This window comes from Hermetia illucens, chromosome 1 (assembly GCF_905115235.1).
Source record: "Hermetia illucens chromosome 1, iHerIll2.2.curated.20191125, whole genome shotgun sequence".
Lineage (NCBI taxonomy): Eukaryota > Metazoa > Arthropoda > Insecta > Diptera > Stratiomyidae > Hermetia > Hermetia illucens.
In genome coordinates, this window is record NC_051849.1 from 129,792,319 (window position 1) to 129,816,357 (window position 24,039).

Consider the following 24,039-nt stretch of genomic DNA (forward strand, 5'->3'; position numbering starts at 1 on the left):
TAGATGTGTATGGTGAAGTTGTCCGGGCAATTTCCTCTTGGAGCGGGTACCGGTTTCGTCTTCCGTTGTCTGCATATGAGGGTTCGATATTTCCACGCTAAGCTGAAGGTGGTGAGAACTGCTAGGCCAAGCCCGAATGAACTCAGAACAGTGTTGTGAAGTTGATGGCGATGTATTTTGCTGGGCAGTTCAAGTTGCTGCTGTCTGATTTCCTTTGCTAACTGTTGTATTTCGTTTGCATGCGGATTGGCCCCACTTATGTTGAATTTGATTTTGGACAACTGGGTGGCGTATACGTTGTTATCGACAGGGATCAACCTCGAATGGGAGATGGTCAAATTGCTGGAGTGAGTTTGATGTGCCTGCAGAATTATGTGGTTTTGCTTTGCGACACAGCCTGATTTGAGACTTAAGATGCCTGATCCTTCAATATGCTAGTGGAATGAGGACAGACTATGCTTAAAGATGATTCCTCAGTAACAGTATAAATCCATTTATTCGTTTTCGGAATTTCTATCCAGGCGGCGGTTGTCATAATTGGTTCCAGTTGACAGGATTTTGGCATCGAGATGTTGTTCAAGAGGTCGATTTCGCACCTGTTCTCACTTGCTCCGTGATAATAAATGGGATGCGACTGGGTACATAAACGAGATAAATTGTGTACCATTACGCAATTCGATAGTTCGAAATCGGCCACCGGGTAATATCGATCGAGATAAGCGGTAACGGCAAGGTAGTTGCATGATTGCCGAACCTTTATGAGTGTTTTGTTATAGCACGTCGAAATCGGGAATACTCTAAATAATGCGAACTCCTCCAAGCCGATTAATGGTATTTTAATTTGGAAAATAGCTTGCGGTCAGGCGGCCTTCCACCGACGTGAGCCTATATAACTGAAAGGTATCTTCTGGTTCCACAGGCAGATAAAGACCAGCCGGGAGATGAGTCCTTATTTTTGTTGCCTCCTGGTTGAAATTGGTGAGGCGATAGTAAGAGGTAACTTATTTGTCCTTGGTGAGTTTCCGACATCATGTCTAGTATCGCTGTTTGGGTCCTTTCTATACTACCCATAAGGACCATGCTGTAGATAGACCAGGAAAGAAATAGTTGTTGAAGCTGGAATTGATGGAGGGCATCAGTGACATTATTCCCTTGATTTACCACTTCTTCAAGTTTTTCTTCTAGGGCCTTGTATCGTTGGTCAATTGGTTCCTGGTTCTCTTTCATGATATTGATCGTCGCGTCCAAGATAGAAGTCTAGTTTTGGGGCAGTGACATGAACCAGTTTTTTCCGACATTTCCGTGGCGTGATTCGAATCCAGAACTCCAAATAACGAGTTGGCGACTGTTCTTATAATGTTGAAGGCGCCTCGTTTCATTGTCCCGGGCGTTTGTTTCGTAGCAAGTAGCTCGTTTTCTTCCGCGAGGTGTAAGCAGCGGTGTTGAATTTGATGAACCACTTGTTCACATGGGCCCTTGAAGAGGAGCTGCTGGCAAAGCTGTTGTAAAGTTACTGTGCTCTTTTTTAAGACTCGTAATTCAGACTTGTGTGGCTGCAGATTGAAATAAACTTCCAGTAATTGGATATCAAGTTTAATTTTCCTTGATTTTCGAAGTGAAGTCCTGGTTGAGTTAATTTAACTACTTCTACGTCGCTGCCCTTGACAAGTGGGACTAACAGGGACGTCAACAGAACTGCCATCAATACATTCCCCACCGTTCGCCTCTTCCTTTGTCGAGATGGTGCCTTTGTGAGCTCACATTCAGAGGCTCCTTGTGCCGATTCGCCTTCATTATGATTACGTTTTTTGCCATGCTTAGCTTCCTCACGAAATTCCGTTGCTTCCTCGATATTCTGTGTTGGCGGCTTAATTAAGGGTGCTAACTTGTGAATCGGCCGTTTTAGGATGCCAGACTTTGTGTGTACGTCGGCTACTCTCGCTAAACCATCTTCGCCATAATAGACCTTGATGATTCTCCCAAGTGGCCATTTCATGACGGGAGAGTTGTCTTCTTTGATGATAACTACTGCCTCTTCTTCAATATTTCATGACGTTGTTTTCCATTTGTTCCGGTGCCAAAGTTCGCTTAAGTATTCTTGGGACCAGCGTTTCCAGAATTCTTCCTTGATATGCGAAACCAGCTTCCATCTTGTGTTAAGATCTCCCCTTGAGGGTTGTGCATGTGGATCGACAGTAGCTTTTAATGGCTCGCCGATGAGAAAATGGCCCGGTGTTAATGCGGCTAAAGCGTTTGGGTCACTTGATAGCGTTGTAAGCGGTCTTGAATTGAGAATTGCTTCTACCTCGTGCTCAATGTGCATAGTTCTTCGTAGGTTAATGATGCTGAGACAATCTTTTGTTGCAGCAGATGCTTCCCCGACTTGACGGCAGCCTCCCATAAACCACCAAAGTGTGGTGCTCTGGGAGGGATAAAATGAAATGTAATTTGCCTTGCACTGCATTCCTTTAGAATCCTCTCCTGTGCGTCTTGAGAGTATATCGTTGACATCAGTTCCGTTACGAAATTAGTGGCATTATCACAGTAAAGGTTCTGACAATGTCCGCGCCGTCCAATGAAACTTTTAAGAGCACCAAGAAAAGCGTCCGTGGACAAATCGCTAACAACTTCAAGATGAACAGCCTTGGTGCTAAAGCAACAGAATACTGCTAAATAACTTTTCTGTGGACGACTTCCCCGTGAACGATAGTGAATCCAGATGGGGCCGCAAAAGTCGACTCCACAATTGATGAAAGGACGCGCTGGTTGAACTCGATGGAGTCGTAAATTACCCATCATCTGCGTATGCATCTTTGGCCTTGCTTTTATACAATAAGTGCACAATACACACACAATACAATAGATCGTGCTATATTTTTCCCCTTTATAGGCCAGAACCGTTGCATCGTTATTGCGAGTAGGCCCTGAAGCCCTATATGCATATTCTTTACGTGCAAATCGGTCATCAGCATTTTCACAAATAAATGGGCGTAAGGTAGAAGTGCGGGATGTTTGGCTTCGAACGAAATATTAGATGCTTCTAACCTTTCTCCTACTCGTAATAAACCTTCCTTGTCCAGGAATACTGACAGTCCCAGAAGAGCACTTTTCTTGTCAACTTCCTTGTGCTGTTTTAAATGAGTTATATCATCCTCGAAGTCTTGCTGCTGGATTGTTTTCACTATAACCCATAAAGCTGCATCCAATTCTTGTGGAGTCAATGGCTTATTGTTTACGAGTTTACAAGTGCTTTTTGAAGGCTCAGTTTTGCCATCCTTATTTCTTAAAAGCTTTATGAAACGGAGGCAATATGCTGTCACCCTTTGAAGCAGTTGAAACGAATTCGAATGTTCAATTTTGTTTGCAAAACTGCCTTCTTCTTGCTGCGAAATTAGTGGGCAAACGATCTTATCCACCTTCTCCTGTTCTCTACTTCCCAAACTGTCCTGTTCTGGACCTGGTTCACTGGGCAAGCTGATTTCTTCCTTCTTTTCCTTTGCTTCGTCCCTGTTTGTGTTCGGCTTGAAACACGAAGGCCACAATGCTTCTCGCCCATGTAAGAATAATGACCCATAGAACCAAAAGTAATGCTCAAGAAGCTTATCTGGGGTAGTTCCTCTTGAAAGAACATCTGCTGGATTGTTAGCGGACTTTGCATGTCGCCACTGGTCTTTGTTTGATATTGCATGAATTCTGGTGATTCTGCGGCCGACAAAGGCTGGACGTACTTCTGTTTGGCCGTGAATCCAACAAATAACAATTTGCGAATCTGTCCATAGGTAGTAAGTAGCTCCTTCGATCTTGAGATCTGCTTTTATACGGGATGCCAGCTCTAGGGCTAATACTACGGCGCAAAGTTCCAGCCGTGGAATTGTGAGACTCGTCATCCCTGCTGTCATCTTGGCTATGGGAGCTACTCGAGACCTTGAGCAGAGTAGTCTGCTTATTACAGTACCGTCGGGCTTGATGGATCTCACGTATGCTGCAGCTCCATATGCTTTCTCCGAAGCATCGCAAATGTGTGAATTTGTACTGACGTTGGCACTCCTTCAGCGAACACATGTCTCGGGATCTTCACATTGTCTAGCTTTTGCAAACCTTCCCGATATGTGCACCACCGTGTCTGCAGCTCCAACGGGAGAGCCGCATCCCAATCATATTTGAGTGCCCACAGCTCTTGAAGAAACAGTTTGGCGACCATTATCACCGGTGCCACTACACCCAGTGGATCGAAAATCTGTGCGATTTCCGAGGCGATTGTCCTTTTAGTTGCTCGGCGCTGTTCTATTGGATTCACCTTAATCTGAAATACGTCCGACCTTGGCAGCCAGATCAGTCCTAGTGTCTTTATTGAAGCTTCATTGTCATCATTAAGACGCACCTCCAAAACTTCAGATGGGATCTCTTGCAGAAAATTGTTATGGTTGGAACTCCATTTTCGAAGTTTAAAACCTCATTTTTTCAGGACGGTCACTAATTGCCTTTGAATTTTCTTTGCAGTTGTAAGATTGTTGGCACCGCTCATTAAGTCATCTATATAAAAATCTCTTCTGAGGACTTCGCAACCCAATGGATATTTTGTAGCGTTTTCAGAAGCGAGCTTCCGAAGGCACCTTGTCGCTAAATATGGTGCAGAAGAAGTTCCATAGGTTACCGCACAAAGCTCGTAGCATCTTAAAGGTAGGCTTGAATCTTCTCTCCACCAAATTAGATGGAAGCGCCTTTCTCCTTCTTCTACTCGAATCTGGCGGTACATCATCTGTATGTCTGCCTTGAATGCAAACTTCGGCAGTCGAATAAATAAATAAAATTCTGAAAAGTTCGTCTTGTACGGTTGGTTCCACATGCAATATGTCGTTCAAGGAGACGTTCGTAGAGGTCTTTGCTGATACGTCGAATACGACCCTTCATTTTGTGCTGGTACTATCTAGTTTAAGTACGCAGTGATACGGTAAGAAATAATGCGGGTGAGGTATCTGATCCGGGTTGACTTCCTTCATATGACCAAGGTCAAGATACTCCTTCATGAATTTGGTGTATTGCTTTCTCAAGTCCCCATTCTTTGCAAGCTTGCGTTCTAGTGCATAGAATCTGCTCTTGGCGATGTCCGCTGAAGAGCCAAGTTTCTGAGCACTATCTGAGAATGGCAAGCTTACCTTCTTCTTTTTCTTCAGCCTTTGTCCCGTTCACAAGCGTGAACTGGTTATTGCTTAAGATGGTGTTCTGATTGAACATTTCTTCGCATTGTTGCTCCGCGGGCGTCTGTGCCGCGGAGGCCTCTGGTAGCTGCTCGATCTGCCAAAATCGCTCAATACTGCGCTCTAAAGGTTCGTCCATCGTGCAGATGCCGCATGTAGCAACAGATGCATCTCCTTCCTTCACCTTTCCTGTAACTATCCATCCAAGTAACGTGTTCTGCAGCAGCGGCAAGTTCTTCCCTAGTTTGATTTGTCCAACGCACAAAAGTTCATGGTAGTATTCTGCTCCTATTAGCATATCGATTCGTCTCAATTCATTGAACCTTGGGTCCGATAGCTTAATGTTTTTAGGAACATTCAATGAAGAGACGTCAAACGTTCGCGAAGGCTGCGGTGCCATGATCTGAGGCAGAACAATTGCTTCAACTCTCGCTGAATACCTGGTCACTCCTGATTGAACCTCAACGCTCACTCTTCGATGCGTCTCCAGCTTCGAATGTCCCACTCCTTGTAGGCGCATTGGCTTAGCATTAGTTGCAAGCGGCATATTTAATTTCCGCAATAGTCTCTCTGATACGATGTTGACTTGTGAGCCAGAACCTAAGATCACTCGAGAGCTGACTGTAGTTCCATCGGGTCCCTTTACGTTAACTAATGCTGTACTAAGGACCACGTAACAGTCAAGTCCATAGCTGTCGTTGCTAACCGCCGGTAATGTAGCCTTTTTGCTTGCCGCCTTAGAAGGCTTTCAACTCGAGGCAATTTTCTCAAGATTCTGCGTTTGGTCGTCCGATGATGTTTCTTCCCGGGGCTTAAAGTGGACCAAGGTGTTGCGTTTCTTGTAGCACTGCGTACACCCTCTCGAAGAGCAAGATGATGCAAAATGATCACCTTTCAAACAATTGATGCAGAGCTTGTGTTTCCGGAGATGATGAAAACGATCCGTGGGTGACAAACGCAAAAAGTCGTTGCATGCAAAGAGTTGATGCGCCTCTTTACACATTGTGCAGCCTACGCTGACGGTAGTAACTGACATCGTTGTTCATGGTAGCTTCTTTTTGCTGTCCTCCGCTTTAATATTCTTGGCACCCAGCGCTTCCAGCGACTGAAAACGAGTTTCTAGGAATTGCAGAAACTCGGCCAGCGATTGCAACTGTTTAGGATTTGCCAACGACTGCTCGTACAATGTGAGGGTCGTTTTATCCAATTTCCTGAGTATTATGTGTAGGATTAGTGGATCCCAGGTGTCCACCGCAACTCCCAAATTTTTCAACCTTTGAAGACACTCTTGTGTGGTGTCATGCAATGACTTTAGAGTTGCGGCTGAGTAGCAGCAGGCCGCTGTGTGGATAATGAATCAATTGTCTCTGTTATCATTACAAGCGTATTTTGAACTTCCTGCTCTAACTGAGTATAAGCCTCCAAATTGTATCCTGTTGCCGCTGGATCCTCTGATGCCTCCCAGATGTTATCGTGAATTTCTTCGATCTGATCCCAATAGCGCTGAATGGTTGTGCCCTGCAACTCATAGTATTGCCGGGATTGCTCCACCAGAAGCGCATTTTGAAGCACTCGTTTTAATGCTCCTATGACTGACTGTGGTCGTCTGACTTGTTTCTGCAGCCCGGCTTCCTCACGAGAAATGACCGCTGGTTGCTGCTCCATCGTCTTGTGTTCCGACTGAGCCTGCAGTATTTCAAAATTTTCTGCAAATTCCGCCGAGTATTTTTGAAAGGCATCTCTCATCAGATGGTAGTATCGCTTTGCAAAGTATGGATGAGTTTGATCATCCCCGAACTGCTCTCGTATTTGACTGTCGCCTTGCTCGAACAGCTCCCACAGTTCCAGTAGTTTTCGTTGTGTCTCCCGAAAATAATTCAATGTTTTTCTCGAGGCTCCATCTTTCCGGTAGTTGGACACGAGCGATTCTATCTGTTTCCCAATCGCCTCCTGCTTCTGGGTCCACAAATCACGCCGTATCAAGTCGGGGTCACCAATAAATGTTGCGACTCTTTTGCCGCAATTTTTTTTTCCAAATGTTGTTTGGTGAAACAGCACACACAACAGCCTCACTAGAGAAGAAGAAAAAGGTGGCTTATTTCCGATCGAACTGAACTGTTTATTTTCCACCATTAGTTTAAATACAAATTTTGTGCATCCGTAAGACATACGCGAAAATAGTAAAAAATGCTGATGATCACAAAGTACAATGCACCTTGCTACCTTGTGGGAAAAAATGTGCGACATTGATCTGCTTAGGTTGCAATTTACATGCACGTGGAATAATGTTTGCAGATTTCAATGCGGTCATTAATTTATTCGCGTATATCTTACGTTTACATTGCAATATAATGTATATTGTATGTATAATATTACAGTAAAAAAAAATATGCAAAATATGAATATTAGAAGCATAGAATTCAACAATATGTTTGTTCCAAAAAAGCTTCTAGTCTAGAATAACTCCCAGATATTTCACTTCTTCCGAGAGTTGAATGATTGCACCCCTCATCTCTGGAAGGCAAAGACCATTCAGTTTTCTCCTTTTTATAAATAATACCGTTTTATTTGGATTAAGTGAAAATCCATGCCTGAGGCATCAAATATTAATCAAATAAACAGTGCTTTGTGTATTTGTACACACCGTTCCGAGATCTCGACCAACAACCGGCACAGCCGCGTCATCCGTATAAGCTTGAACGTATATTGGCAAATTTTGCAGTTCGCATAATAGTGAGTTGATTGGGATACTCCCCAGAAGTGGCGATAGCAGACCTCCTTGAGGGCAGTCTTTCATCGGTTCCGTTGTTAGATAGCGATCAACACCCAATTTAGCACACAGCGTGTGCGTTAGCAAGGCGTAGATCCACTTTATTAGAGTTTTGTCAACACCATGCTCTCTGCCGGCAACAGAGCATTTGGAAGGGCGCACAGTCAAAAGTCATCCACGAACACCCCTATGGCGTACTCACCCTTCATAGTTGCATCCTCTATCTTTGAAACCAAGAATGAAGAGCAGATTCACAGGACTTTCCATGTTGGTAAGCATGTTGGTTTTCATTTAGGGGGTGCGACTTCAGCGCCTTCTCACAAATGTGACGCTCAACCAGTCTCTCCAGACATTTTAGCGAAAATGATGTTAACCTGGTTTGCCTGAAATTCTTTGGGTTTGAAAAGTCATCTTTCCCAAGCTTTGGTATGAAGACTACCTTTACCTTCTGCCAAGAAGAAGCCACGTAGCCCAGAGCATGGTATCCTCGGAAAATAGGTTCTGACAGGCAAGCCTGTTGTTCTTTCTCCTCTGCGGCTAAAGTTTCCTTCTGCCGAGTCTTCCTCTCCCGTATTTTAAAAGAGTTAGGCAACAGGCCGGCTGTAGGCAGGTTTCTAGCTCCTCTCATTAAGGCAGTTGCTATATTATCCTTTTTGGCTGACCGCGTCGTATACACCGGTGTAGGTTATTCACTGAAATTGAGAGCTTGTCTTCTGCAGATTTTTCCGTGCCTCGGCTACGACCTGATTTCTCAAAGCAGCGGGTGGATTCGAAGTCTGTGGCTTCTTATCACTTGAAAAGTTACAATCCTTTGTCTCCATCTTCATGTGTTTTTGGACACTCTTAGTGTTGTAGTAAATTACGATAGGCTCCCCCATCACGACAAGGGGGATCATTATCAATTGTTTGATTGTTTTAAAAAAATAGAAATCCATTCTTTACACTTTTCGACGATTGCTGGTCAAAATTCCATTAATTAGGAAGTGCATACTCGACCATCAGAGAAAATAAAGCAACCACCTGAAGCATTGATGCGTTGGAGGGTTACAAGTTTACCAAACAGAAAGTATCAGTTCGTCGTAGGAATTGATCTTATGAAAAATTAAAAAAATTACAAACATTACAGTGTTACCATTTTGGCTCAAGAGCCCAAATTAGTATAAATTTGTTTCAGTTGCATTCTCGACTGTTGTAGGTACAGACGGTATTTTTTGTGGTTTTATACGGTGTATTAATTTATTTCGTAGTTTTATACTACGGAACTATTTGTTTATTGTGTGTGCAGGGCATTTAACAAATAAAGATAATAGAGTTGAATATTTTAACCATGTGTAAAAAAGGCGACCTTTCACCGCGTGGAACAGCTGAAGTAAAGGCTCTCATTGATCTAAAAACGTTTTCCAACCGCGAAATATCAAGCAGGTTGAAGGTGTTTGAAGCCACCGTACGATGTATCATATAAAGAAGAAAGTGGAGTCAGGTCATAAACTAAGCCCAAAACGAAAGAATAGATGCGGTAGGAAACCCATTTTTACTACCAGGTCAAAAAGATATCTAAGGAAAATTTAAAATCTAAAATCTGAACTGGAAGATGCTAATGTAATTGGTTCTGAGCGCACTGTACGTAGAAAATTAAAGAATCTACATTCAAAAGCCTGCCGACCCGCCCAGAGACCCAAGTTAACGGCTGCGCTGAAAGCCAAGTGTTAGAATTGGGCCACCCAGTGGCGTGATAAAGATGTCAACTTCTGGAGGTCGGTAAGTTGATATTAGATGCATCATTTACTACGAAATAATGAAAGATAAGCACTGATACTTAGGATATTCATTTATTTTTTCTATTCTTGATAGGTCTGCTTTAGCGATGAAAGCACATTTGAAATTTTACAGAATAGTCCTGTAGAGAAATTTAATCCTGGCGGCGTTGTGCAAACTGTGCAGCACCCTACAAAGGTTATGATCTAGTCAGTCATCAGCGACAAAGGTACTGGACGTCTGTACGTGGTAAAAGGCATTATGAGGCAAGATCAGTATATAGAAGTCTTGCAAACTCGGTTGGTTCCCCAGCTCAGAAAATGGTTTTCGAATGAAGAGCCATTCATTTTCATGCAGGATGGCGCTCCCTGTCACACGGCGCGATCTGCGAAACCTTATTTCCGAGAGGAGAATTTCCCCCTATTGGATTGGCCGGGTAATAGCCCCGATATGAACCCAATTAAAAATGTGTGGGAGCTGATGAAGAGGGAAGTGGCTAGAGGGGTAATGACAACAAAAACTCAGTTCCTAAAAAAAATAGACCATGTGTGGAACCATCATCCTCAATTGCAGGATACAGTACAATCTTGCATTGACAGCATGCCGCGCACAAAATCTGGCTCAACAAAATATTAATGTTTTATGGCATACATTTCAAAGTTCCTTAGCAGTTAATAAATACACGTTTTTACTAAAAAGATGATGTTTTATTTTTGCTAACGATTGGGTAACTAATTATATTATACAGACAAATTACATAAATGTGTCTATTAATAAATTTTAAAGCTGAAGACCCCCCGATAATTAATATTTTGCATAAAATCTGCAGTGCGTCTAATAATATGGCCAGAGACTGTACATTCTCAGTGGAAAAGATGTCTTTAAAAGTACAGATAGATAAATGCAATTTTCTGCAGAAAGAAACTGCATTTTTTGGGCATGTGATTACGAAGGACGATTATATGTTATATTTATTAATGGCCATGGGTGGGTGAAAAGGCAGACGGTAACAGGTGCCATGGGGGAAAGGGATTCGGAGCGCGCAATGAGGGTGGCGAGCGTATAATCGATTTTGCGGACACCCATGACCTCGTACTTATGAATACATGGTTCATCAAACGATTGTCTCATCTTCCTTCAGTTTATAGTGGGAACAGTAAAACGCAAATCGACTATATTCTCAGGCGCTGGGTTCAAGTGCTCTACCACGATCCGAAAAGTAAAGTTCGAAATATGGCGGGTGTATCAAAACCGTTTCGGTCTCTGTAGGTGTTCATCAAGGAAGCGCTCTGTCACCACTCCTCTTTATTCTTGTTATGGACAGCGTCATACGGGATATCCAACGTCCTGTGCCCTACACACTTCTTTATGCAGATGATGTTTTCCTACCATCTGATAGAAAAAATTATATCGAGCAACTTGTCCAAAAATGGAATGATCGCCTCATGCAACACGGTCTCAGATTGAATCTAAACAAAACTGAATTTTTGAGACCGATCCCCATGAAACAGGCACAATCACTGCCAGCAGCAGTGATTTGCCCAGAACTGAGCTATTTAAATACTTCGGGTCAACGCTCTTAGCCAATGGAGCACTGCGTCATGAAATTGCTTCACGCCTCATTAACGCAACCTGAATGAAGCGGCGTTCCACAACTGGTGTTGTTTGTGATCAACGTATCAACGGACGTCTTAAATCTAAAATTTAGCGCAATGTCGTCCGTCTTGTCGCTCTCTATGGTTCTGAGTGTTGGCCAACTATAAAAGACAATGAACGATGTTTTGCGGTAATGGAGACGATGATGTTACGTTGGACTAGTGGCGTCTCAGGTTTTACTCACATCCAAATGAGAATATCCACGATCGTTATGGGATTGTACCGATCGTGGAAAAGTTGCGAGAGAGGCGTCTTCGATGCTATGGTCACGCAATTCGTGCTAACGAGAATTCACTTGCCAAGATTGGTCTGAACATCGAAGTCGATGGTAAACGACCAAAAGGCAGGCCGAAAAAACGGTGGCTTGATACGCTTGATGGTCATTTAAAAGCCTTAAGATTGCACCCTGATCAGGCATTCGATAGAAAATGGTGAAACCGATCACGACGAGCCGACCCTGCTTGTGAACGGGACAAAGGCTGAAGAAAAAGAAGAAGAAGTAGCCATATACGGATAGAAAAATGTGCGTTGAAATTTCTTACATAAGATGAACCTATTCCTATTGCGACTTGTTTATATTTGATGTTAGTTAAATTCGGCATTTGCTAATAATATTAAACTCAGAGTGTGAAGCGTATAATGTTGACTATTATCAATATAGGGCTTTCCATCAAATTATTTATTTAAATCGCTTTCTAGATGCGGGGTCGGCTCGTCGTAATCGGTTTCGTCATTTTATATATCAAATGCCTGATCAAGATGTAATTGCGAGACTTTTAAATCCTCATCCAGTATATCAAGCCACCATTGTTTTGGCCGGCTTTTTGGTTGCTTACCACTGACTTCGATGTTCTGATCAACACTGGTTAGTGAGTTCCCGTTAGCGTGAATTATGTGACCGCACCATCGAAAAACGCCTCTCTCGTAGTTTTTCCACGATCGGTGCAAACCCATATCGATCGCGGATATTCTCATTTCAGACGTGATCGAAACGTCTCACGCCACCAGTGCAATGCAACATCTTCGTCCCCATTACGGCAAGACGCCGTTCATTGTCTTTTATAGTCGGCCAACACTCAGAACTATAGGGAGCGGCAGACGGACGACATTGCGGTAAATTTTAGATTTGGGACGTGCGCGGATACGTCGATCACAAAGAACACCAGTTGGGGGATGCCAATCCATCCAGGTTGCGTTCATGCGTGAAACAATTTCATTATACAGTTCTCCATTGGCTGATTGCATGAGTTAAATCAAGTTTTGGCAATGGCAGTAGTCTGCTCCTCGAGGTATTTAAATCGCTCAGTTCTGGCAATGGCAGTAACCTGCCCAGAACTGAGCGATTTAAATATCTCCGGTCAATGCTATAAGCCAATGGAGAACTACGTTATACTTCTCACATAGGGAAACGCAAAACCTTTTATACCTGAAGCGTCAAGGTTCCGGTTTCCCGGCTTGTTGTAAGCTGAAATAGGCTCTGTTGGCTTCCAACTACCGTGCGCGGATTTCATCATCGTAGCTGTTATCGGTTGTGATTTTCGACCCTAGATAGCGGAAGTTATCAACGGTCTGAAAGTTGTAGTCTCCTGCCTTTATTCTTTCCGTTTGACCAGTACGGTTTGATGTTGTTGGCTGGTTGGTTTTTGGTGCTGACATTGTGCAGCTCAAGATTTCGCGCCGCCTGCTCGATCTGGTTGAGGGTAGACTGTACGTCTCAGGTTGTTCTTCCCATGATGTCAATATCGTCAGTATAGACCAGTAGCTGAGTGGACTTGAAGAGGATGGTGCACCTTGAATTTACCTCAGCATCACAAATCACTTTCTCCAGGGTGCATGATAGGGCATCCCCTTGTCTTAGATCGATGTTGATGTTGAAATGAGAGTGATCTTCCTGCTTTTATCTGACCTCGCATATTGGTCAGGATCAGCTTAGCCAGTCTTATTAATTTTGTCGGGACACCGAATTCTCTCATGGCCGTGTACAGTTGTACCCTGGCTATACTGTCATAGACGGCTCTAAAGTCGGTGAAAAGATGGTGCAACTGGTGTCCATATTCCAACAGTTTTTCCATCGCTTGCCGCACAGAGAAAATCTGATGTGTTGCTGATTTGCCTGGAGTGAAGCCTCTTTGTGATGGCCAATGATGTTCTGGGCGCCTGGAGCTATTCGGCCTAGCAAGATAGCGGAGAATATCTTATAGATGGTACTCAGCAACGTGATACCTCTGCAATTGCTTCACTGCGTGATATCTCCCTTTTTATGTATGGGACAGATAATGCCTCGTTGCCAATCGTCAGGCATTGATTCGCTGTTCCATACCTTGAGCACAAGTTGAAGAACCACTTGGTGTAATTGGTCGCATCCATATTTAATCAATTCGGTTGTAATTCCATCGACTCCTGGCGACTTATGATTTTTAGGCCGATGAATTGCACGGACTATTTCTTCTATGCTTGGCGGTGACCGCATTGGTCCGTCGTCCTCAGTTGGTGGGACCTCCAACTTGCTGACATTTTGGTTGTTGAGCAGATCATCTAAAGACTCAACCGATCATTCTAATATGCCCATTCTGTCGGATATCAGATTTCCTTCTTTGTCTTGGCAGGATGAAAATCGAGGTGTATAAGACTTCATCCTGCTGGCTTGTTGGTAAAACTTCCGCGCCTGGTACGGTTGCCCCCTGAACTTTGCTTCTCCCAGGCTTCCTTTTTCCGTTTGTGAAGTCGCTTCTCCGCCCACCAGAGTTCGTGATAGGTCTCCGCCCGTGCCCGCGTCCTCTGAAAATGCAACATTACTCGATATGCCAACCGTTTCGACTCTTTTTATGCTGGAGCCAAGTATGTTTACAATACGGCTAGTATTTATGATACCGTTTTTCAGGTGATTGTGAAGATCATTTGCTGATGCTTCATCGCGAGGATCTTTGTTGACTGCGGTTATTGCGGCACCCATTTCCCTCTTACAGGTGTCGCGGAGAGCTGCGTTGTGAATGGTTTCATTGTTAGGTCTCACTTGGTTGTCAGAGGGGACTGTGGGTGGTGCTGTTATTCGAAATCGGAGCACCATGCTAACAAGACAGTGATCCGAGTCTAGCTAGCTGCTTGGCAGCCTCATCTCTGTACAGAGAGCGCACGTTCTATGAGAAAATGCGTCGTTGCCAGGTTCGTCGTTGTGTTATCCGTCCAGTCCGAGGCTTCTGTTGTGGCTTCGTAACATCGGTTTTCCGTGTAGGGTTGTCAGCCATACCCAACTCCCAACCTGGAGGACCAGTTGGTACAATTTGTCCTGTTTTTACGTGCGGAAGACTCGCCTTCATCTTTCACCGTCTGCAGCTTTTCGTTAAGAGAGAGCTGCCAGCGGTCACCATGTGGAGGTGGAGATAGGGTTTGGTAGTAGAGCGGTTGGTGTTGGTTCAACAGGCGTTTCCCAGGTTTTCTGCTCCATCGTGGGTATCAATCTGCGTTTCGCCCTGGGACCTATACTACCCTTTGGCTACCAAAGTTATGCTCTATGTTATCCCTTATGCATGAACTTAAGGGAGGTTTTCCGGTAAATTTATAAAACATGGTAATATACTATTATTAAGCTTTATTTGTGCAAATATCGGAACGATTTTTTTTTCATTGGATAGGTTCTGAGAACGAAATATGTTACACTTTTTGGGGGTCATATATTGGGACATAACTCTCCTACGCTTCAACCGATATAAAATATGGAACCAGTTTCCAAAAGTACTGACTGAGCCCTTTCATTAGATACCCCACATGGCCACATTCTCTAAAAAAATTGCAGCCTCCATTCAATGTATGGGGGCTCCCCCTTAGGCTTAACACAAAATGGCGCCACTTACTTGATGTTAAGGGAACGACAGACCACACGCTCTCACAGATTGTTGTGTGTTTGACTGAAGAACAAAAATCATTAGTAAATGAAGCAATATACGGGGAAATTTAAGCCAAAATTTCGGTATCCAAATTTCAAATGGATATGACTCGAAGAGATATTAAAGCATTGGACTTGGCTCAACAAAAAACAAATTATGGCGTTAGTCTCCATTTTCCCTTAAATTAAATATCCATATCAGTCCCAATAACTTATTTTATATTAGAGAATGTACGGGGATTCATTAATTAATAAATGAATAAGTTGAGAAAGTTACATTTAATGGTTGCATAAATACAAACATTGGATTATATTAAGGTTTTTCTGGGTTTCTGCAATTTTTTGGATACTTTAATTAAATAGTCCCCAAGATTGGCTTCAAGGCTGCGTACTCAATCTTAGGGGCAAATAGTTTTCCACATTCTTGGATTAGTTTTTCCCAAATTATACTCCTCCTTTCGTCTGGGGCTTTTCCAATTTCGTCATTCGCCGGGAGCCAACAAACCGAGGCTGCATTTCAATTGGGTTGAACCCTGTACGAACACTCACCTCCACTTCGTCTAGATAACTCGGTTGTTCAGCAGATTATCTGGAAAATACTCTCCTCATATCTCTTTTAATCCTGTCTTCATGTACGTGTTTATTCCTCTTAACTCATGCCGTTTATTATTGTTTGTTTTATCTTTTCAGTTTTAAACTTCTTTCCGGTGTCAGTCGATGGGGAATGTTTGTCGAGTGATGGACGACGTTTCGGTGTTTGCCTGAACGTTTATGAATGCCGCATGCAGGGAGGAAGTTCTCGTGGTGAATGTGCCTTGGGTTTCGGAGTGTGTTGTGTTTGTGAGTATCATACGTACCTTCGCATCCTCCATAATCCCCTAAGCACTTTCACCAAAGAAAATAACAGATGACGTGAAAGTTTTGTTTTCACAGGGAATGTAGAAGTTTGTTTTCATTTCAGTTGTTGCGGAGTGTGAACAGGAAATTAAAAACAATATCACCTACATTGTCTCGCCGAACTTTCCCAACTTTTTACCACTGAACATGACGTCGTGCAGGGTGAAGATACGAATAATCAATGAGGACATCAGCCAGTTACGTATAGATTTTAATCATTTTTTGTTGGTAAGTCGATGGTAGTTTGCATGCCTATGCAAAACTAACATTAACACAAACGTTCCATTTTCCATGCTGAAACATTTTTATGAGTTCCATTCAATGTCAAAGATGCTCTCAAAGGTTTATCCAGACGAGTTGCATATCCCATATCGCTCAGTTCAGATACACGAAATTTATTCAGAAAGGGCTAGAACTATTAGAGTGAGATTTGGTGGACGACTCTCACTTGCATAAAATCCTTTGATTTTGTGCTGAATTTAGGGAGTTTCCAGCACATATGGAGGGGGTTGATAAATTAGGCTCCATCACATATGGGACCTAAGTTCATTAAAATAACCAAAGGCTTTTAGGTCCCATTCAATTGCTACTTAAACAACAAATAAACATTGGCTTGTGCTAAATGGGGTTCAACTATCTTTTTGTTTAAAGCAAAGCCTTATTAAAACCGGGGTACTGTCTGCCTGTTTTACGCACTTTTCTCAGAAGCCGTTATACATATTGACATGAAATTTGGTAGAAAGGTGGCAACTGTGATCTTTCACGCTTGTATTTCTACGTTCTATTTAATGCAAAAGGGAGGTGTAATTTTGTTTCCGCCAAATATAGTCATTTGGGTTTTGATTAGATTTCCGAAATCAGTTTGCAACTGAATTAAGGGGCCATTCTCCGAAATTACCCACCAGGAAAATCTGAAGCTAGACTATCTGCTCAAATAAAGTTAATAATAATAGTATATGGATATATTTCTAAAATTTATGGTGAACCCCCTTAAGTTCATTCTAGACCCGTAAAGTCTTCCGCCAATATAGGCCTTAATATGGAGCAGCATACTGGAAAGTTTAGTAGCATTTTTTGCGTCAAATCTGTACTCCCTAAGAGATAAAATGTCAGCTCCACTTCGAACTGAATATTGGGTATGTTCAACGAACTATGTATAATTAAACTATCATGCACCCACATGCGATTACATAAAAGATTAACAAAACCTTTCATACCTAAAGCGCCGAGCTTCCGCTTTTCGACTTCTTAGATAAGATAGTACAAGTTAGTCCGTTTCAAGTATTGCCTCTAGTGCCAGAGCTATTTGCTATAAACATGGAGGTTAGGAGATTATCAATGCAACCAATGCAATTTTGTGAATTTTCATTTAATTTCCGCACCTAAATATGTCTCCAAGGTATTATACTTGTTGATATATACTTGCATGACATTTCGGTAGCCAGTTTGAGAATACGTGTTTGATCCAGGTACTCTCGAACCCACAAATCTGGAGCAATACTGGAATGGAATTTCCAAATCCACATATAGCCGGCACTGATATAAAATGCTAATGTTAAAAGAGAAAGCCAAATCAGAGAGAAGGCAAGACTACATAAACTACTCTAATTGTAAATACCAGCTGGGAAATAAAGGATTTAAGACCCAAAGTGTAGGCACCATAAAGTGTAACAGTTCTGGTTCTCAGAACCTATCCAACCGAAAAACCCGAAAAACAATCACAACCTTCTTTCTTTTTCCTTTAGCCTTTGCCCCGTTTATAAGTGCCATTTTGTTCTGTCAGAGGTCTGATCTGGATACGGTCTCAAGGCTTTCAAATCGAAATCCAGCGGATCAAGCAACCGTTGTTGCTATTGGCCTTTTCGTAGTTTCCCATCGGTTTCAATGTTGAGACCAATCTTGGCAAGTGAATTCTCGTTAAAACGAATTGCATGACCATACTTTGATCACAATGAATGCCAGTTCATCCTGGTTGCATTAATGTATGAAGCACTTTCATAACGCAGTTCTCCATTGGCTGATAGCATTGACCTGAGATATTTAAATCGTTCGGTTCTAAGCAGATCACTGCCACTGAGAGTGAAAGTGCCTGTTTCATGGGTATCGGTCGTTAAAAACTCAGTTTTATTCAGATTCAATGTGAGACCGTTTTGCATGAGGCGATGATTCCATTTTTGGACAAGTTACTCGACATCATTTTTGCTACTAGACGGCGCGGAACGTTGGATGTCCCGCCTGACAGTGGGCATAACAGAAACAAGGAGGAGTGATAGGAGGCAGCTTCCTTGATGAATGCCGATAGAGACACGAAGCGGTTTTGATACACCCGCTGCATTTCGAACTTTCCTCTTTGGATCGTGGTAACGCAACTGAACACAACTTATGAGTTCTTCTGGTACTAGGTGTTGTCATAAAGCATATCAGATTAGAGTTCGTATGGCACATGGTCAAACGCGAGAGCGATGCTTCTCACGGTGTTTCTCCATGAATAACCGCGCAGCATGTATTGCGTTAGTAGTTCCGCAGTTCTTGACAAACCCGGCTTGATTCACGGTTATTTCAATGACTTCTCGGAGAAGTCATTCTTGGAGTCAATTATGTGCTAAAAAATCTTCACAGCAATCGGATCGGACGGTAATTTGAACATTCTGTTGGACTACCTTTCTTTTTCCATATTGGAACTGTGGTACTTTCTTGTCAGTCAGATGGTTTTCTAAAATCTTGAACAACACGATGGAGTAACTCACTGAGTTACAGTGGTGGGTCCCAGCTTTTCGCCGTCAAGAACTCAGACGCGGTGCCGTCAGGACATGTTACCTTCCCCCGATTTCATTCATTTTATCGCTTCCTCGACTTCAGTGGCGCTTTCAGTTGGAATTGCTGAAAATTTCGCCAATGCTTTTCGAAGTGGAGATGAACTACTCCGTTGAAATTTTCTCGAAAAATTCTCTGCATCAATTCGTCGCGACTTGTCGGTCGATAATCAAAGTACCGTTCTTGTCATTAACGCAACAGAAGTGTTCAATACCCTGTGTACGTTTGTGTCGGCTTTTGGCAAATCGATACAGGTCTTTGTAATGGATGGCTCCGGTGACAGCGATTGTTGTCTTTGCTTCCCGGTTGGCATTCTTATAAATTTACCAAATGACCAGCCTTTTGTCGTTCAGAAACTTCTGGTAGAGGCGGACCTTCATTTGATTGCTTGAGTAGCCGCTTATCCGACGTGGTGAACTGCAGGGTTGTATAGGCTGCTTTGTGGATCGTGTCTTTAATTTGGTTCCACGATTCTCCCCATTCGTCATGGACTTGGGATTAGTACTCAATGTAAATAACATGGCGGAGTTGAAAAAAAATCACTACAATGAACCTTCATAAAGTCTAGACCTCAAGTACATTATATCTCTATGTACAAATGCACAAATAAACTTAATTATGGTATGCCACCATATTTTAGAAATTTATTAAAAAAAACCATTAAATTTATTCTTTGGCGTAAGCAAAATATGAAAGAGGGCATAACAGTGTTATAATAGGTCGAGATTTTATATTTCGTTTGAATTTGAAGAGCCCATATATGTACATATACATACAAAGGCCAAAAACGAGTTTTTTGTTGTGAAACAAAACTTTATTAAAATCGATTCTTTATCTATGCCTTCGTCTGTCACGCTACCTCGTTAAGATTCACTAGGGTCTTGTTCCTGTTCTATTCCTGTCGTGCTTACATCTGCATGAGGAGCTATCTGGGTTGATTTTTGCAGTAGGGCACCATTTAGACTCATTGGCATCTTCCGGATTATATACTCCTGAGGGATATTGAAAAATTATGGGGCTGCGTTGCTTTGATCAGGGGTCTGTGCTGAAACATCTTGTTAGTTGATTTTGTATCTTTACTTCAGGGTTAGACTAACTCATTGTGATTGTGATTGGAACTTGAAATTGAATGAAAATTTGATGGACATCCATGTTATATCCCCAACATTTCTCCAGTATTTGTTTCACTAAGAATATTGGATCTATCGTTGTCTCCCTGTATTTTTTGAGAAGGTTTCGAGTTTTTTCATTTGTTTTTGAGAAGATTTGGTGGTATGTTTGTCGCCTTTTTCATTAAAAATGTTTGTAAAGTAAAACCTTATTAAGATCTGTTCATTGACCTTCTACCTATGTGTGCTTTTCGCCGGGGACGAACATGTTTTACAATTGCTAGGATCATATATCCTCTCCAAGGATTCCAGGGTGTTTATCTTCGGTCTTGTCCTCTTCCCCACGGATCCACCGTGAAGTATTGCATCGCGGGAAAGACGTGGTTCCAGCCGCTTCCGTCGCCAGTTGACTTTCCGGCGCTAATATTCTTCCCAATGTCTCCTCTGGACTCCTTCTTTCACCTGCGAATCTATGAGAGTGAAGGAAAGCATGCTTCGAGTTAGGTGAGTTATCCAGTAGTTTAAACTTATACAGGCAATCACGGTATCCAGCAAAGTGTCGTCCGGTATCATTCTGGGGAGGCCACTCGTCCGAAACTTTTCCAGAACCACAGTATTTACTCAGGGCAGTTCTCCTATAAACCGCACTCATTCTTTGAGCATTACATGCAGTTTCTCAAACTGGCGTTGCATAAGGCATTATAGAGCGCGCCACTCTAGCTATTGGCAGCCTACGGGTGCACGCTTGTTATAGCCATTTGCACTTCCGATTTGTAAGTTCTGGAAGAATTGCTTGAGGTTGATTTGAATCAACCGCTCACTGTTAGCCTCTTTCGGCGAAATACTACCCTCTTTTCAGTCGCACAGCAACCATCTGAGATCCCTCCCTCAATCTTGGGTAATGTGAGCCTTTTTCCCACACTGCCTGCATTAGTCAGATCGATTCACTGCACTTGTATATTCCCTCGTTAGAAGACCATACAAAAGGCACTTGAAGCAAGGAGATTTTTTTTCGGTAACATGCTATCGAATCGGTCCTTTCCAATGTCCGGTGGCATGTACTTAAACTGTGCTGCTAAGGTAGTTGCAAATTTCTACCTTGGGAGGTACCTCGTCTTATACCTTGCACTCTACAGGGATTTAATGCTTTTGAGCATGAACCGTAGCATTCTCATCAAGTAAATTTTTTATTCGGTTGTGAAAGCTTTCTGCTGATGCTAACGTTTTGGACAGTGATTTTCCCCTTGCCTTGCCTACTTTTTTTATTTTATTCTTTGAGAACCTCTTGGTTTCCTATTTCTTCGTCTTCATTTTACCGAAATTTCTTGCGTTTCTGTCCATCTGCGAGTATATGGTTAGGTGCCACTGCCGTTGTGTACGTTACCGTCGAGTAATTTTTGGGCTTTCCTTCGATCCTTCCGCATCTTCTCTGTCTGTCAGTCACACGTATTTTTTTCGAAAACGGTTATTGCCATTGACACCACGTATTTTTTTCGAAAACGGTTATTGCTATTGACACCAGGGAAAAGGTGGGAACTGAGAACACTAATGCATACAGTTAGTTACATCATTCTACATCGCTCCATACATGCAAAACGGGGCTGTAAATTTTTTTCATTAAAAATGTCATGTGGTTGATATCCCAGCCTGTTAGTTTTAACATTTGTCGGGAAAGTGGAGCGTGCGGGGGGTCGAAAGGGATCACTTCTTTCACGAACCTATTCTCAGAAACTACCCAGGCTGTCACTATATGGTGCCTAAGCACAGAAATACCCTTCACACCGATATCTGTTCAAATAAATTTAATAATAGTACGTTACTATAATCTTCAGTAATTGGCTACAAAACCCCCTTAAGGTCATCCCAGCAGCACCGCAGTAACATAAGCTATAACATAGAGCATGATTTCACTAAATTTGGTGGAAATTGCACTATTACTAACAGAGACATAATAGGTGAAATTTGTCGCTTTTTTGCAAATTCAAGACTTTGAATGTTGTTGAAAATTCTCACGTAATATATGCTTTTATAAAAGAAATACACAAAACCTTTGATACCTCAAGCGTCCAGCTTCCAGTTTCCCGACTTGTTTCGATTCTTCGAAAGAACAGAAGTGCAGACGACTTCAATTGCCATGTCGGCGGAAAGCTGGATGACAGTTGCTCGAATTTGCTGATACTTACGATATTATATTTATATATACCTCGTTTAATTTTTAATTAACTTTTTCCTGAACAATCTTTCGAGAAAACAGTTCAAGCATTATAGTGTCGTACGACCTCAGCTACACATTACCTGCCTGAGGGATGAGAGCACTCACTCACAGAATAGCAGCATTGGTAGCTGAGATAATATTGCCTTTCGTACAAGAGCACCATAGTGTATGCCCTTGACTGGTCAAAGGGTAAAATTCACTAGTTATGTTATTTCGAAGGCTTTCAATTTCATTACACCGAATAAATCAACATATTATGTTCCAGGTTAGCAATCTACATCATTTATAAGTTCTAGCATATAGGAATGAGTTTTTTATCCGATTAGATAAGAGGTTTGATCATGTTGCATGCTGTTCCGAACATGTAGGTAGGGTAAGTATCAGTGGCCGCTCCAAGGAGCCCAATTAGGCCTAAGCCTGCGACTGCTGTTATAAGAGCAGGGAGGCAGCGGCTAGCCGGCTCAGATCTTCACAGCCAGCACGTAGCATTCACGAAGGAAAGCAACTCTCCAACCCTGCAGCTGTAAATTTCTCCGAGGTCCGCAAAGAATGGTTTTCCTAGTGTCCGTAGCCTGACTCTAGTTAATGCTGGGCAATCGCAAAGAAAGTTTCCCCTTCTTTTCCGTAACTTATCGCAGCGGGCCAAATCCTCCTTACCTTGGCACATGTGGTGAGCTTTGGACATTTGAGGTCCGCGTCTGCTAAGTAATGCGCGTAGATTCCCCGTTGGCAGTGAATAGCGAGGCATCGACTGTACCTGCCGGAGGACTGCCAAGAGCAGTACCCCGCCTGGCGAATCCGTCAGCCCGCTCATTCCACTCTATATTCCTATGACCGGGAGAGGAGAGGAGTCCTTGCTAGGTACCTGGCGGATATGTTAGTTGAGGTACGGCCGAGCGATTTTGTTAACAAACTGAATATTGCAAACTTTTCTTAGTTTATTTGTCCATTTCATTTTCGAGAATTTTCAATTTTGTAATTCGAATAAGTTTGTACTTACAGGGTCAACCGAATAGGAGAACTGGAGTGTGTGACGGTGATGTGTTCTCATTAACCGGAGGTTTGGACGGAGCTTTAACTTTATGTGGTCAAAATAGTGGGCAACATAGTGAGTATGCACGTAGTAAACAATATTTAAATATCTTGGATCAGGATCAGGTGCGAGAACTAGAGAAATTTTCTTTAAGATTTAGATCAATTAACCAATCTGGGGTCATCCGCACGCCGGGTCTGGTCTTTCCTTTTTGTAGTCGTTAATATTATTTTTTCTTTCATGTATACATATGTATTGTTACATTTGCATATTTTGGTTTCCAAGATAGTCCATTCGTATGTAGATGCTTTAAATTTTTTAGGAATTCAAGTCGTAGTACCACAAGACCTTATATTATAGATATGTGCGTCACTGTAAACGACCTTAACGATGTACACTGTATTTGCATTGGTTTTTCCAAAGCTTTTGATGCCGCTGACCACAATGTCCTCTTTTCCAAACTCTCTCTACTCAACTCGAATTGTTGCTGTATGATTGTTTTTCATGGTTACCACCCGGTTCTTTTTCTCCTACTTCTGGTGTCCTCCCTCTATTCTCGGCCGCGGCTATTACTTTTTTTTTGTCAATGACCTCCACTCCATTCTCACCTATCCGTGTTTGCTTTACTTAGACGACCATAAACTGCCTCGCGTTTCTAAAATGTTTGGTTTTATCCTACGTTGTTCTTCTGACTTAACCTTAACCCAGC

At 42.5% G+C, this 24,039-nt stretch overlaps 1 protein-coding gene across 2 annotated transcripts in view; it reads left to right on the plus strand.

Annotated features, from left to right (window-relative positions):
• The window catches only part of LOC119660700, a 184,037-nt gene that overhangs the window by 116,795 nt on the left and 43,203 nt on the right, over positions 1 to 24,039 (plus strand). For both annotated transcript variants that reach the window (XM_038069346.1, XM_038069339.1), the window contains exons 2-4: positions 15,953 to 16,102; positions 16,224 to 16,387; positions 23,300 to 23,405. In XM_038069346.1, the coding sequence (XP_037925274.1) occupies positions 15,953 to 16,102; positions 16,224 to 16,387; positions 23,300 to 23,405 (420 nt within the window). The remainder of the gene's footprint in view (positions 1 to 15,952; positions 16,103 to 16,223; positions 16,388 to 23,299; positions 23,406 to 24,039) is intronic.